Consider the following 14,663-nt stretch of genomic DNA (forward strand, 5'->3'; position numbering starts at 1 on the left):
CTTCAGAACATTGTCAGAAGCGGAGCAGAGTCCTCCAGACGCACAGCAGGGGGCCGTGACAGGTCAGCTCAGGCGTGACAGCGATTTTCATCTGGAAGGTCCTCCTCGCCCTAATTTTCGGATCTCCCCATTGAGGTGCCGGACCCAGAATGGTCACCTAAAAGGGAGTTGCATGGTGTCAGGGCTTCTCTCCACCACCGGGAATTGTCTCTCCGTAGAAGCCAGCCGATGGATTTGCTGCGTTATAATGCCAAGTCCAGGCGGAGCTCCAGTCCTCATGACCACCCGGTGTCATCTTGAATGTTGACTCTCTTATTCATAAGAACTGGCATCGTCAAGTTCTCAAGAACGCAACCTGTGACTTGAAGTGTATCTTTGGAACTGGTAAACTTTGGTCACAAGGCCCCAAACCACCTTAGGTGTTGACCTTAGAATAACCACAAATAGCTTCCCTTACTCTAAGGAGTATTTTACTACTTCTGTTACCTGTATTTCACTACTTATCGAATCAAATGCTTTCCTATATCTCCTATGGGTGAATGCATATCTTTGTTTTAGAAGTGTTGGGGTGACAGTATTTGACTACACTTTTTTATTTGCTTATTGTGCATTTTAAAGGCCTAACAAATGTATTTTGTACTTTCCTGTCAAACTCGAATTATTGTTGTTGCTCTGTGTGGACTCATTTTAGTCCTCTGCTACCGTACCATGACCTGGTTTTGCTACAATTTCAGGGTTTCTGTGTGCATCGTAATAGGGTGTCCTACCAAAATCTACTGCCAGGCTTGATTTTGGAAATCCAGCTTAACGCAAGCAAGACTGTTAAGGGCAGTTTGTGTTCCCAGATATCTTCAGTTCCTCATACAAAAGGCAAAGTGGTTGACAATACAGACCTAACATGATTCGGAAATTGCATATTTCTCTGAAAATGTAGGTACCTTGGTAACAAAAATCAGTGTAAGGGATTGAGACGTGGAGGGGCATCAACATTACAGATCCGTCCAGATATATCTGTCTTGGAGTAAAAACGGAGCATTGGGATCCTAACAGATTCATGTTCAGTTCTCCAGAGGGGCAACTGCAGCTCCATATAGAAGCCACGCCACACGGTCTGGAGAGCTCTGATTTCCTATTCTATAAAGGTACCCCCACAAGGCTACATGTAGGCAGGGGTGGATCTGCAAGAAGTGGTGAGCGCAGGGTTGCCTTGTCCCACAATGTACACAGAGCCTGTGGTACCTAAGCCATTGCTGCTGGAGTGGCAAATGTGTATCAGCGTGACCTGGCGATCAGAATTCTGTAGAATGCTTTGAGGGAAGAAAATCAGTAGTGAGCAACAGAGAAGGGGCCCTTGCTGTACTGAAGGTCATCAATGCCTGAGCTTCTACTGCTCAGTGCTTCTCTGTCCCAAATGGAAAGGGAAAAGAAAATCAATAAGTGAAAAAATAGATAAATAAGAGAAAGTGATCTGCCTTCATGCCAGAAATGTCATCCTACTAGCTACCTTCTGGCATATTGGATGTGCCTCCAGCCGAGACAGACTAAACAGGGCATGCCGCTGAGTCTGAACAGGGTTTATCCTCGCGTTGGGGTAGGGGCAGTCTAGCAACAAAAGAAAATGACATTTCGATGATTTTCCTGTCACTGAGGGTGAGGGCTTGCTTAATAAAGTAAGCGCAGGGATGAGGAAGATGAATTAGGAAGTAATGCTGATTTTAAAGAGATTACATTAAGTATGAAAGTAGAAGTGTTCAGAAGTGTGACGGGTTTGCCCCTGCGCTCCCTACCTCCCAACCCCCCACAGGTAAGTGAAAGTGCATTGGAGACTCTTTGACCCACTAACCTCACACTTCCTTCAGTCATCCCAGTGGCCATAGGCGAAGCGAAGCGCACGTCCCTGATGGGTGTGCATGGAACACAGATGCCGGCGAAACACGTCAGAGGCTTTTGTCAAATCTATATTTACAATGTGTCCAAATGTGAGCATGTATACTGAATAACAATAAGAGCTTTGTTTGTTTTGACTCACCTCTTGGTTGTTGTTTTTGGTAGGGGACCTGTTTAAAGGGACTGGATGAGTAATTGTATTATTTTTCACTTTGCAGGAAGTAGCCCGCAAGATAGCCCACGAACCTTCTCCCCCAGTGCATCCGCCCGAAGGTAGGTGGCAGTGTTTTCTCCAGCTGGCGCTGTGAACCAAATATTGCCTTGTCTCTATTACGATCAATCTCGGCCTCTACCCGAGCACAGAACGTACGGCTCGAACTAAATGTACTTTCCCCTCAAATGCTTTCAGGCGGAAGGATTTTTTCCCTATAAAAGAACACGTCTTACGGTTTTTCTGTGACAGGAAACCGTGCTTTGCCAGGGCAATCTTAATATTTCAGTGGCATACTCTATAGTTTGCATTAAATTCATCTGAGCTTCTTAGCCCTTGTGTTGGGTTAATATATTCGTAAAGGGTCTACGCTGCATTTCAGATGTTATTGATCATATTTCTAATAAATTTACAAAATATTTTGAACTACAATCTTGCCTTCTATTAGTGCTGGGAAAGAGCACTCTTTGTTTATCACGCAAGGTGAAGGTATATATTTGATTTACATCGAAGGATAAAATACCAAATGGCCCAGTGTTATTCAAACAAACCTGTGATTTGCAGGATGCACACAGAATTTAAACTGTTTTATTGTAAGTGTAAACATATTTTTTATATCACAATATTTCACGTTGGAGGAAATGAAACACTAGTGTAGAGGATTATGTGCCCAGAGTTAAACAATGTACTCAAAAGGTAAAACTGGTATTAGAAGTCACGTTTCACAGTTGTCAATTTTGCCACCAGTCCACACCTACTCCCAATTTGAAATCCGATTTGAAAAGTGAAAATGTGCATGATTTTACATAGTCATTTTAAATGTACATGGAAGTGTGCACAAAGAGGCATATCACCCACTCCCTTGTAAGCAAAACGTTACCCAACTGGATTACCTGCATTAGGCTGACATTATGCGTCTTCACAGACTGTCACTATACTGCATAGGGCGGTCAGTTGGTGGTGTTGTCACTAATTGGTTTTGGCATGCTCCACCATTGTGCAAGTCTTGCTGTTGCGTAGTAAAGTAGCGGTGCAGTCTTGGCATATACTATTTCAGTAATGACCTTTATCCCCCACCCCTCATGTCTCCCCGCCGTACCATCACAGCCCTGTTATGTAACTTCTGTATTATAGGTCCATCCTTGTGAGCTCATTTATTGACGTTGCTTAGTGTATACTTCGCTTCATTTACACTGATATTCGGAAATTTAGAGTGTGCCATAACCCACACTACAGCTTATATTTTTCATGCCACATACACTAATTTGGCTATTTCTGCAAATACATTCACACTGTGATGGAGACATACAACTCATACTTATATAGTTGTTTAGTTCCTTCCGCATGTGAAGTAAGTCACCTCTCACGAGGAAGCATCATGGTGCATGATTACATGCTCACTTTTATGAAAAATCTCAAGACTGTTTGTTTAATTGAAAGCCTGTTGTATCTGTATGTGTTATCTATGCTGCACCCTGATGCCTGCCGGCTCCGGGGCATAATAAATGAAGAAATAAATAAACTATTCCCATACTTGCTTGAGCCTTCTTGATGGAAACCCATAAGCTTCATCCCTGGCTTCTTTTGTTTCAGCCTCCCCCCCCCACTTATTCTTGACATCACATATTGCCTTTTGAATTAAATATATTAATGCTTTATGTAAGAACTTCTTTCAAAAAATTTTAATTCATGAAAAGTACAGACTATATTGTTTTCATTTTGCCCTTTATCAAGCACATCGACTCTTACAAAATGCATAGTGAAAAGAGATGCTAAATTGCGTGTAACCTTTTACAGCTATCTTCAAAATTCGTTTAATTTAGAACAATATATTATTTCCAACAGTCCAACTGCAAATTCACTAGGCCATACAAAATCGCAACTATAGCAATTGCCACAGAGCATAATTCACAATTTTTTCATTAATTATTGTGCTACCAATATCTTTTCATGCATGAATGTTATTCTTTCGCCCTTGCGGAAACTGTCTAATGTGTGGCTCTCCCTCTCCTCATTAGAACGGCGGGCTGAGAGCCCTGCATCCCCCCCCCCCCCCGCTATGCCAAGTCTGCCCGGGCACCACCTGATAAATGCGGCACAGGCATGGTAAATCCCCTGCCCCCCCGCCCTCTCCTCCTTACCTTATAAAGGTAGGGGGCAATGGCTCTGCCCCCTTACTGCCTTACTGAATGTAATAGGGGGCCGTACGTGCAGACACGTCCCGGCTTCTTCATCAAGAATCTCCCCAGTACCATTCACTCGCTTTGCTGGGCCACACCTAGCAGATGCGGCACAGCTTCAGTTGTAGCTCTGACCCTCCCTCCTTAACACGGGACATGGTTGCTGGGCACTAGCCAGTTCCCACCAACCACTCCAAGCAGATTCCTTGTTTGCCCTCCCTCCCTTTGCACTTTTAAGAGGTTAAAATATCTTTATAGATCACACACTCCAGCTGTACTGGGAGTTACGGTGCCTGAACACCTTTAACTCGGTCTTCAGGGCCCATAATTCCTGGTTTGTCCCTCGTACTAGCTCTTGAAAGCTTAATTATGGACTGATCCAACTGTATCAACCCACATTTCGTCATCGTAGGTTTGGTCCCACACATACCTATCTACATACGCGTGTGTGCCGTCGACCCAATTTGTGTTGTTTAAACTATTCAGCACAGGTTACAATATTATCTGTGCTGAAGGACTGTCACCATCGTGCGAGCATCTAGGAGAGGACAAATAAAAGCACTGACTCAGTCCTGCCACTGACTGAAACCTGGATTGTTTGCTATACAGTCATTTGGAGAACTGGATGAATTTAATCAAATTACATATTCTACTTATTCCAATGATTTTGCCAGGACCCATTAATATAGAAATATGGCAAACATTTTGTGACAATGCAAGGAGTACCAGCATTTAAATAAATGTCTGGGGCGCAACACTCTGCACCAGGGACTTGTTTTCAAAGAACTCAAAAGTCCAGACCATTCAGGATCATTGTGGGTGTACACGTATTGAATGTAAACCCTAGCTTTCCGACAAAGGCCTTGCTTCTGAGATGTTATTTGCAAAAATAATTCCAATGTGGAAGTACATAACTTAAAGGGTTATATGTGACCTTACCGACCACTATTACAGAGTGGTAAATTTCATCGTGAAAAAAATACTGAAAAACACATTTTTCTTTTTTTAACTCTTAAAACGCCACCTCCACCCCACCCTGACCCATTTTTTATTTAATTAATGGTCGCAGTGTTTTTCAGTGTTTTTGACCACTCTGAAATGTACCATTCTGTTTTGTTTCAGATATTTTGTCTGGATACCCTTTAAAGGTGTTTGCTGTTTCGCAGACCAGGGAATAGACTATCTCTTGGATGCCGTTGTGAATAGATTGTTCATTTTCACGAATAAAACAACAAGTCTTGTGCACAGTTTTAGGGAAGGGAAGGTTTCTGTTTTGGAGGCCTTGACATGGATGACCAGAACCACGGTCGGGGTCTCGCACCAGCTGAATCCATCATCAACCAAACTAATTGTCTTGGGGCAAAAACATGTGTTGAAAGACCCCAGTTGTCCTCCTTCGTTTTGTAAAGAATAAAGGTGTGGTCTGAAAGCCCAATTTGTGCTTGCCAAACCAAACCAAGTCAATACAAGTGAGGTCCGCCATTTTCTGACTTGCGCTACTCCGACATACTTTCCCCAAAGCAGACTCGGCAGAGATGGTGATGGCTTTGGTTGCCTTGGGGCTTGTCTGTGCTAATGCATTGTGTTCAAGGATTGATTGATACCTTCTGCAAGCTGTGCAATATTCGGCCATACACCTTATTTTTAGATGGGCCAAATCCCTTATGCTCTCTATTTGTAGGCAATCTCTACATTCGCAGCCACTTCACAGAAGTTGGCTCCCCAGGACCTAACTGACAAGATCCAGCCTTACCAGCCAGCCTCATCCCTGCATTCACAGAACTGCAGTTTGCTATCTCTCCCCTTACTCGCTATTAGAACAGATCAGGATGACTGTTTTCAGTTTTTGGCACACGATTATGGATCCACTGCTGGATCTTGGTGGGCTCAAATCCTTTTGGTTTTTGGAAGGGTTTGAAAACGTGGCTCTTTCGCTAGTTGGTTTTTGTCTATTTGCACTCCTTCAATTGTCATCTGCACCCAGATGTAGTACAGTGTGTTTGTTGCGACATGTTATGCTCATTATAAATATTTCAAATGAAAACCAATCCAAATCATAAGAAATTAATTATATCACTTTCCCAAACATTTATTTTTAGGAGTGGTAAGAGAATCAATATGATTAGAGTACTATATTTTTGCATGCTATGATAGCTTCTGTAGGATGTCTTATTTGTGTGCGATTAATCGCCTTTGCTGCAGGCGGGCATGTGCATTCCTACACTTAAGCTCATACGATTTAATTAATGATATTTACTTGTAATTCTGTGGCTACGAGGGCTACAGTTAGCCAGGAAGAATAAAAAAGGTTTTTACATAGTGACCGAGAACCATAAACAAGGATCGAAATAATGATTTGATGAGCAGGAGCTAAAAGCAGCTCCTGGCTATCTAGCATCTCGCAGTAAGCAAGAGCTAGCCCTGGAGAACGAGGAGCTAGTATACAGCATGCCACAAATTTAACTACAATACGTTATGCAAACTGTAACTTTTGGTCCATTATATACAATCTATTATGCTTTAAATGTCTTCCATATGCAACATAATGTTCATTCTCCAGCATGGGTCTGCTCTGGATACACGTGCTCATGAATATTCCACGTCGTCAGGCTTGGAATCCTCGGTAAAAGAAAAAACAGTTTCACTTTTATTTAAAAATTGTATTTCGCCTATAAACCAATCATTGTCCTCTGGGTCATACTGCCCCCATTCAATGACTGCCCTCTCACTAAGCCCCGCCTCTGGAAGCCATCTTCAGATTTGTACTGCACCTTCAGTGTTGGGAGTCCTCGAGTTGCTCTCTGAGCTATTTGTATGTTTTTTCATGTTTTTCGACAGAAAAAGTTCATTTTTTGTTTCGAAGAGCCTGTGTGCTCTTTCCTTCATCGAAAGCCAGTGGGGACATGTTGTCAGTGAAGTTCTGCCCTCCAACCATGACGGAAGAGAAGGAGGAGGGAAGGTCCCTCTTCAGGCCCTGCACCAAATGCAGGCTACAGAATGTGTTTGTGGAAGATAAGCACCTACAATGCCTCTACTGACTGCACCCGGACCATAAGGAAGTAGAGTACAAGATATTCCTCGGTTTCTCTAAGAAAATGACAAAAAGGCATAGTAGGCTAGCGGCATGGCTTAACACGAACAAGGCCTCTGACCTATGCTCCGAGCAGGGTCATGCCTCGTCCAGGACCGGCTGGTTCAAAGAGCAGTCTTCTAAATCCTTTGAGGGCGCCTCATCCATGGGGGCCCAAGATAAGGCCAAGATCCGCAAATCTGAGTCCACCGGGTTCACTGATGAAGCGGGTCCCAAAGGGGATAGGGCGCAATCAGAATCACCTTCCGCCTCCATTGCTAGCCTACCATCAAGCTCCTCTTGAAAGAGGAAGTCATCTACCCCGATTAAGCTACAGGAGAAATCCGAGAAAACAGCGGGCAGAGGTGAAGGCCGTGCAGTACAAGCAGGCTCAACTGGCACAGGCAAAGACTTGGGCTGATCCTACGAGGGTAGCTCCCACGGCGCAGAAAGTGCCATTACACCCCTAGGCCCGACACCACTGCAGAGACTTTGGCAAAGTCTGCAGGCACGCCAGAAGGAGTGAAACCGGCCCAGGTCCCTGGTGAAATGCCCTGAGGGAGGATAAAAGGGGGAGGCGAGGAGGCCCCTAAACAGCACGCCCAGGTCATAGCCCAAGCCATGGAGGTCTCGTCCATGGACCACGAAGATCAGGAGTCCTTGCATACGGTCCACAAGGACAAGGAGGATGACGGTCACAAGGGCACAGGGCCTAGTTTTCCTGTTCTGCCTTCAGTTGAGGGACATTTACTTGGATATTCTATCGACTCTACACACCTTGGTGTCAGAGATCCAGATGAGAATGCCTCTGGCGCCAGTGTCTGTGGTCCCCCAGGTCCCCGACCAACCTCCTACGAAGAAGAGGAAGCGTCACCTGAAGTCCCCATAGCAACCTCCTCCACCTCCTTCACCACGTCAGGCCCCAGCAGACCCAGACACGGGTACAGGAACGGATATGGCCATAATGACGGATGAAGACAGACATTGTCGCAGCAGGCGGTGAATCGCCACATTTGGATGCCCTGCATAGGGTGTCCCCACCAGATGAGGTGGGTTCGTTCCACTCGATGATCGCCAGGGCCTCTGAGCTATTCCAGCTGGTGCCAGAGGAAACCAAGAAGGAGGGCTTCTTGTATCAAAGGCACGATGCCAAGAGGAAGACGATTGGGATAGGCTGGTTAAGCAATATAGGGTGCCAGACTCCACACCCAAGTACCTGATGTCACAACCATCGCCGGACTCTGTGTCAGCGGCTGCGAAGAAACAGTTGGGTAACACGTCCTCATTGTATTCGGTCCCTCCGGACAGCGGGGGGGAAAGGATGGACACCATGGGGAAGAAGGTGATTTACACTGAAGCGTCTATACTCAAGGCAGCCAACGTGCTGGCGATCGTGGCCAGGTACAAAAGGGAGTTGTGGTACAAGCTGGGACCGATCCTGGATTTTCTCCCCGACCATGAGAAGATGGAAGCCCTCACTCTCTTCCACGAAGGGGAGGTGGCGTCAGATCACACCATCACAGTGACAGTGAATGTCGCCAACACAGTGTTCCGGTAAATGGGTAACAGTGTCTGTCTTCAACGACATGGATGGATCAAAGCCACTCATTTCTGTCAGGAGGTCCAAGTGAAGATGCTGGACATACCCTTTGACAGGGAGAATATGTTTGGAAAGGCCATTGACGAGTCCCTCCAGGCCATCAAGACGGATACAAAGATGGACCGTTCCCTCGGCAATCTCCTCCAGTGAAAAATCGAGCAGGTCTTCAAAAGGGCTCTCCACGTCGTACAGGCAGCCTCCCCGATCTTCAACGCAAGAAGCCTATAGAGGCTGTCCCAGACCTAGGTAGCAGAGGACAGCGTCGCCGTCGCCCGCAAGGCAAGATGCCGGCACCCAAGCAAGCCTGATCCGGCCAGGACCTCGTGCCCCCACTCGTGCACCCCGGTGGGAGGCCAGCTGATGCGGTTCGTCAGCGAGTAGAGAAAGATCACCACTGACAGATGGGTGCTGGACGCTCTCGCCCAAGGACACACTTTGGAGTTCCAATGCAGGTGTCCGCAGATCCCTCCAGTTTCCCATCAGGAGCAGCACATCCCTCAGCTCCTGGAAGAGGTACGAGCCATGCTACGAAAAGGGGCAATAGAGCTAGGTCCCCAAGGGCTCTGGGGCTCCGGAGTCTATTTCAGGTACTTTCTAGTCAGAAAGAAGACAGGGGGCTAGAGGCCAATCCTGGACCTATGACGCATGAACAAATACTTAATGTGCCAGAAATTCAGGATGGTCACGTTGCAGCACATGCTCGGCCAGCTGGAAAAAGGAGACTTCTTGACATTGTTGGGCCTGGAGGAAGCCTATATCCACGTCCCCATTCACAAGAAACATTGCACATTTCTGTGGTTCGTGGTGCAGGGCCAGCACTAACAGTTCAAGCCCTACCATTCAGCTTGATGTCGGCCCCAAGAGTGTTCCCGAAAATGCCTGGCTCCAATGGTGGCACATCTACGTCTACAGGGCATACATATATACCTGTACTTGGACGACTGGCTGATACACGCCTGCTTGCAAGAACTGGCAGATGAACACATGTAGACGACCATCCTGACTATTGATGGATCTGGGGTTCTCCATCAACTATAATAATAATTTAGCATTTACATAGCGCTATGAACCCTCAGGCATCTGAGCGCTGCTTATTATTACCCACGGTGTGTGGTGCTCATTCCTGCGACTATGAAAAGTCCTGCTTAACGCCATTGCAGGACACGTTGTTCCTGGGCGCCAGACTCAATACAGTGTCTTGCCTGATGTCACCCTTGGAGAAGAGGTTAACAGCCATTCAAGGAAAGGTGTAACGACTATCGTCGATGAATACGGCCACGGTGCGGGCCATCAAGTCGTTACCGGGCATGATGTCCTGCATCTACCTCGTCCAGCTCTGCAGGTTGCAGATGCGACCCCTACAGGAATTCCTGGATGCCCATTGGATACATGTTTCCGGGAGCTTCACCGACAAGATCTCTCTCAACAAAGAGTTCCGACGGGCAATAGTGTGGTGGGGCATCTGCTCCAACATCGCCCAGGGCACGGGATTTCAAATCCCCTCATACCAGGAGACAGTCACCACCGACGCCTCGATGGAAGGTTGGGGATCGCACAACGGACGTCTGCATGCCAGAGGTCTGTAGCTGCCGTAGGAGAAAGATCTACATCTCGAGAGGATAGCTCAGGGGAACACGCTCGTCTTGGAAGCCAGACGGCGTGGTGCAATACCGTTTCAATCCCCGGGTCTGCGCTTAGAAACCTCTGGGTATTAAGCACGTTCTAAATCAACAATTACTTACATATGAACATCCTGGAGCTACCGGCAGTGATCTGGGCCCTCAAGTCGTTCCTACCAACTCTGAAAGGCAAGGTTGTGAGGATCTTCACGGACAACACCACCACCCTGTTCTACATCAGGAAGCAAGGGGACACTCGATCCCCCATGCTCTCAAAGGAACCACAGGACTTTTCGCACTGCGCCGTCGAACAGGGGATGTTCCTCATCCCTCCTCACCTAGCAGGAGTCCAGAACACCTTTGCAGACTCCCTCAGCAGGGAACTGCACTCCTGCCACGAGTGGGAGCTTCGTCAAGATCAGGTAGACTTCCTGTTCATCAAGTGGGGCAGACCCCAGATCAATCTGTGTGCGACTGCAGCAAACTCCAAATGCCAGTAGTTTGGCCAGCAGATTCCACCAGCCAAGGAGCCTGGGGGACGCGTTCTCCTTCCTGTGGGAAGGACTGTTTCTGTACGTGTTTCCCCCATTCCCTCTCCTGTTAAGAGTCATCAACGCACTCAGTGTCAATGCAAGATGATACTCCTCACCCCAGTATGGTCGAGGCAGATTTGGTATCCAGACCTTCTCAGCCTGTAGCGTCGCCTCCAGTCTAGTTGCCGGTGGTTCTGGATCTTTTCACCAGAGACGCTATACTTCATCACAACCCAGGATCGCTGAACCTGAGGGCTTGGCTCCTGCAGCCTTAGAGTTTGGAGGCTATGAGTTGTCAGCAGCCTGCAGGGAGGTCCTTGCCAAGGCCAGCGCGTCTGCGACCTTGAAGTGCTACGGCCACTACTGGAAACATTTTGCTACGTGGTGCCGATCGCAGAAGATTACCCCTCTGAGGGTCACAGCTCTGCAGATCCTTCCATACTTGCTATCCTTGGCAAAGGTTGGTCTGGCGCACGCCTCCATCTCGGTACACCAGATCTCCAGGAAGATCTTCACTTTGGTCCCACAGAATCATCAAGCAGTTTCTCAAAGGACTTTTCTGATCTTTCCTGGCGGTGTGGTTCTGACGAGGCCCATGCTGGAGAACAATGGTTACAGGTAAATAACTTAAACCTTCATACACGTTTGCAAAATGCACAAAGTTAATTTCACAAAGTGTTTGTTTGTATGGTGTCAGTTGGTCCGGTGAGTCAAACGTAGCTCCTGGTAGCTGTTGATTGCAGCCCAACTAGGCTCTCTCTTGATATAACCAGGAGCAAAAAAGCTGCTAACAATTTTGTACCTTACAATAACAGCCTGGAAAAAGAATACTCTGCAAAATACCAGCTGTAGCAGACAGGCCATGGGACATTTGTTGCAAGATGAAAGCTATCATTAATTTGCATAGCCAAAATCATGGATTATGTTCGTCACCAGAGCCTACAGGTCATGAGAGTCTACATTCTCAAAGTTATCCATGAGATCACCCTTTGTGACAGATCACAGATGGAACTTAATAGCCAACTGAAGATTGACTAAAAAGGTGAAAGCAAAAAATAGGTATACTGCAAACAAATAACCGATATCAGCAAAAGGCAAATGGATGTAGCTGAGGACCGAGATGATTTTGGATGGAAAGAAAATAGGGGAAATGGCAGAAATGAAAGCATAGAGAGACATAATGCAAAGAGAGCATTCAGATACAACGTAAGTAGAAATGGCAGAGATGATGGGAAAAACTAAAAACCACATGTCAAAGAGGGAGTCCGATATGAGCGAGGGACTGAAATCAGAGATGAGGTGATGATGTCTGAAACAGAGCATTATGGAAGAGAATGAGACAGACTGTATCAGAACCCTAGGCTCTACGGAAAGATCCAGGTGTTTGACTGAAGGGAAGTTGCATGCTGAAAGAGAGAAAGACAAGATGTAATAGGCACAAGTTAAACGCAGAATATAGAGCCATTGTTTAATGTTGGCATGGTGGCTGAAATTATGATTTTGAAGTAGAAGCTAGAGAAGGTTCGATGGACCGGATATCTTTTTTGAAAGATGAAGACTGACACAATGATTGGAATTTGTGAGACTAATTAAGCAGTTGGATATGGCAAATATAAAACAATCTCTTCTGGTGTCAAACAGAAGGAATAACGTTGCAAGGATTGAACATAAACATGTTGCAATTAGAGCAAGATTAGGGCAGATTAATGAAGGAATGTTTGAAGATATATTTATGGTCAATATAGGAACAGTAGGTCAGGTGAACATGTTGATTTCATACCCTCTTATATACAGTCACACCTCACAATTGTGGGCAAGAAACAGGTGATTTATTCAAAACTCATATTTGTGTGAAGAAAGAAACCACTGGTTAATTCACATCAGAGGTGGTCTCCAGCGTTATGCAGAGGATGTCACCACCACAGGGCTCGAAATTAAGATTGGATAAGCAGGAGTAAAAAACAGCCTGGGTATCCAGCATTAACCAGTTACCAGGAGCTACCACTGGGTAATTGGGAGTCAGTATATTGCATCCTCCAAATCTAAATTCCACATAAGATGGAAAATCTTGTTTTTCCCATTATTTATCGCCTCTTATGCTTTCAATGATACATAGATGTGTCCTAATGTTTATAGCTTGTCCCAAACACACATAGTTAAATTCACATAGGTGCATTTCCTCACCATCGTTTGGCCTGAGGAGCCAAATGTAGCTCCTGGTGGCTATAGGTGCAAAGCTACCCAGGCACTTCTAAGCTACAAGCATGTGCTAAATAGCTCTCAGCTCCCCTCAATTTCTAACCCTGCAACCACGCTGCTCAATCTGAGATCTGCTCTGCAAAAATATAAATGACCTTCCTGCATTTATCTCACTATTTCTTACAGACAAGCACTCATTTCCATGATCAATTCTACAAATACATTTCTGAATAACACCAAACATTGCAATTATACTTCTACTGCTAGACGGTCAGTACATCGAAATCCTGGATTCACTCTAAAACATTTGCAAATCATAAATAAAGTCAAATTTGCAAATTGATCAAATACTTTGATTTTCCCAATGACATCAATCCAGGCTCGAATCAAAGGACCATTTCAGGTTTCATACTTCTCACATAAATGTGGTGCTATGAGCTACTAACGTGTATAAATTACACTATACTTAGAATAACTTGGATCTGCAGGTTTTTGGTTAGGGAAGTAATGTTTTCAATTTAGAATGCACTGACTATTTGGCTTGCTAATCCCCCAACCCGAGTAAATATTTTCAGATTGTATTGAACAAATATAAGCAACCCTCCCCTTAAAACACACATGAATCTTACTTTGCAATTTCAAAGTGAGTAGTTGCATGGGATTTACATTCATACTATTTGTATGGGAATATAAATTACTAATTTAACTTGCTCTCATTTTTCGTATTTAGTTTAAGTAACAGTGGCCTTCACAGATTGTATATTTTCAATCTGATCCTCATTAGGCCATTATACAATGCTTTCAACTATAACTGTCAAATGTCGAAACTACATCTGTGAAAACACTTTCGGTACAATTTAATTACATTATGACTTTAAAAGAGTGGTGCACCAAAATGCACACAAGCGCTGCCTATACCATTCTGCACACAATTCAGAAAGGTATTTTAAGTTATATTCAATTGACATTTCACTTAATTTTACATGCAGTGAGATTGCACTATTTATTTCCCATTTAAATCACTGTATTTTTTTAACACCTTCTCAAACCGCTCGCTTTTTAGGATTAACCAGGAAAATAGTTACAGAGAACGTATAGCAATTCTTTAGGGAAAATCTCATATTCACTTTTGGATCATGAAGCCAGGAGAAATCTACATATGTTAGCTGGGGAGTCGCAGTCCTCCATTAATGATGAATGTGAGTTAGATGACAGGGTTCTTTGTTCTCATTACATTAGTCCAATGCACATGTGCTTTATTGTGATCAGGAGCAATAGGTTGCCAACTAATGTACTATTTTGCTTTTGAGGCTGACCATAAAACAGCATAGGCTACAGTCGTCTGGTGTTTCCAGATCTCAATC

General features: G+C 45.1%; 1 protein-coding gene across 5 annotated transcripts in view; it reads left to right on the forward strand.

Annotated features, from left to right (window-relative positions):
- The window catches only part of MAST4 (microtubule associated serine/threonine kinase family member 4), a 2,307,007-nt gene that overhangs the window by 1,956,177 nt on the left and 336,167 nt on the right, over positions 1-14,663 (forward strand). For all 5 annotated transcript variants that reach the window (XM_069627380.1, XM_069627381.1, XM_069627384.1 and 2 more), the window contains one exon: positions 2,106-2,160. In XM_069627380.1, the coding sequence (XP_069483481.1) occupies positions 2,106-2,160 (55 nt within the window). The remainder of the gene's footprint in view (positions 1-2,105; positions 2,161-14,663) is intronic.

This window comes from Ambystoma mexicanum, chromosome 6p (assembly GCF_040938575.1).
Source record: "Ambystoma mexicanum isolate Mex_15411 chromosome 6p, UKY_AmexF1_1, whole genome shotgun sequence".
In the NCBI taxonomy this organism is placed as follows: Eukaryota; Metazoa; Chordata; class Amphibia; order Caudata; family Ambystomatidae; genus Ambystoma; species Ambystoma mexicanum.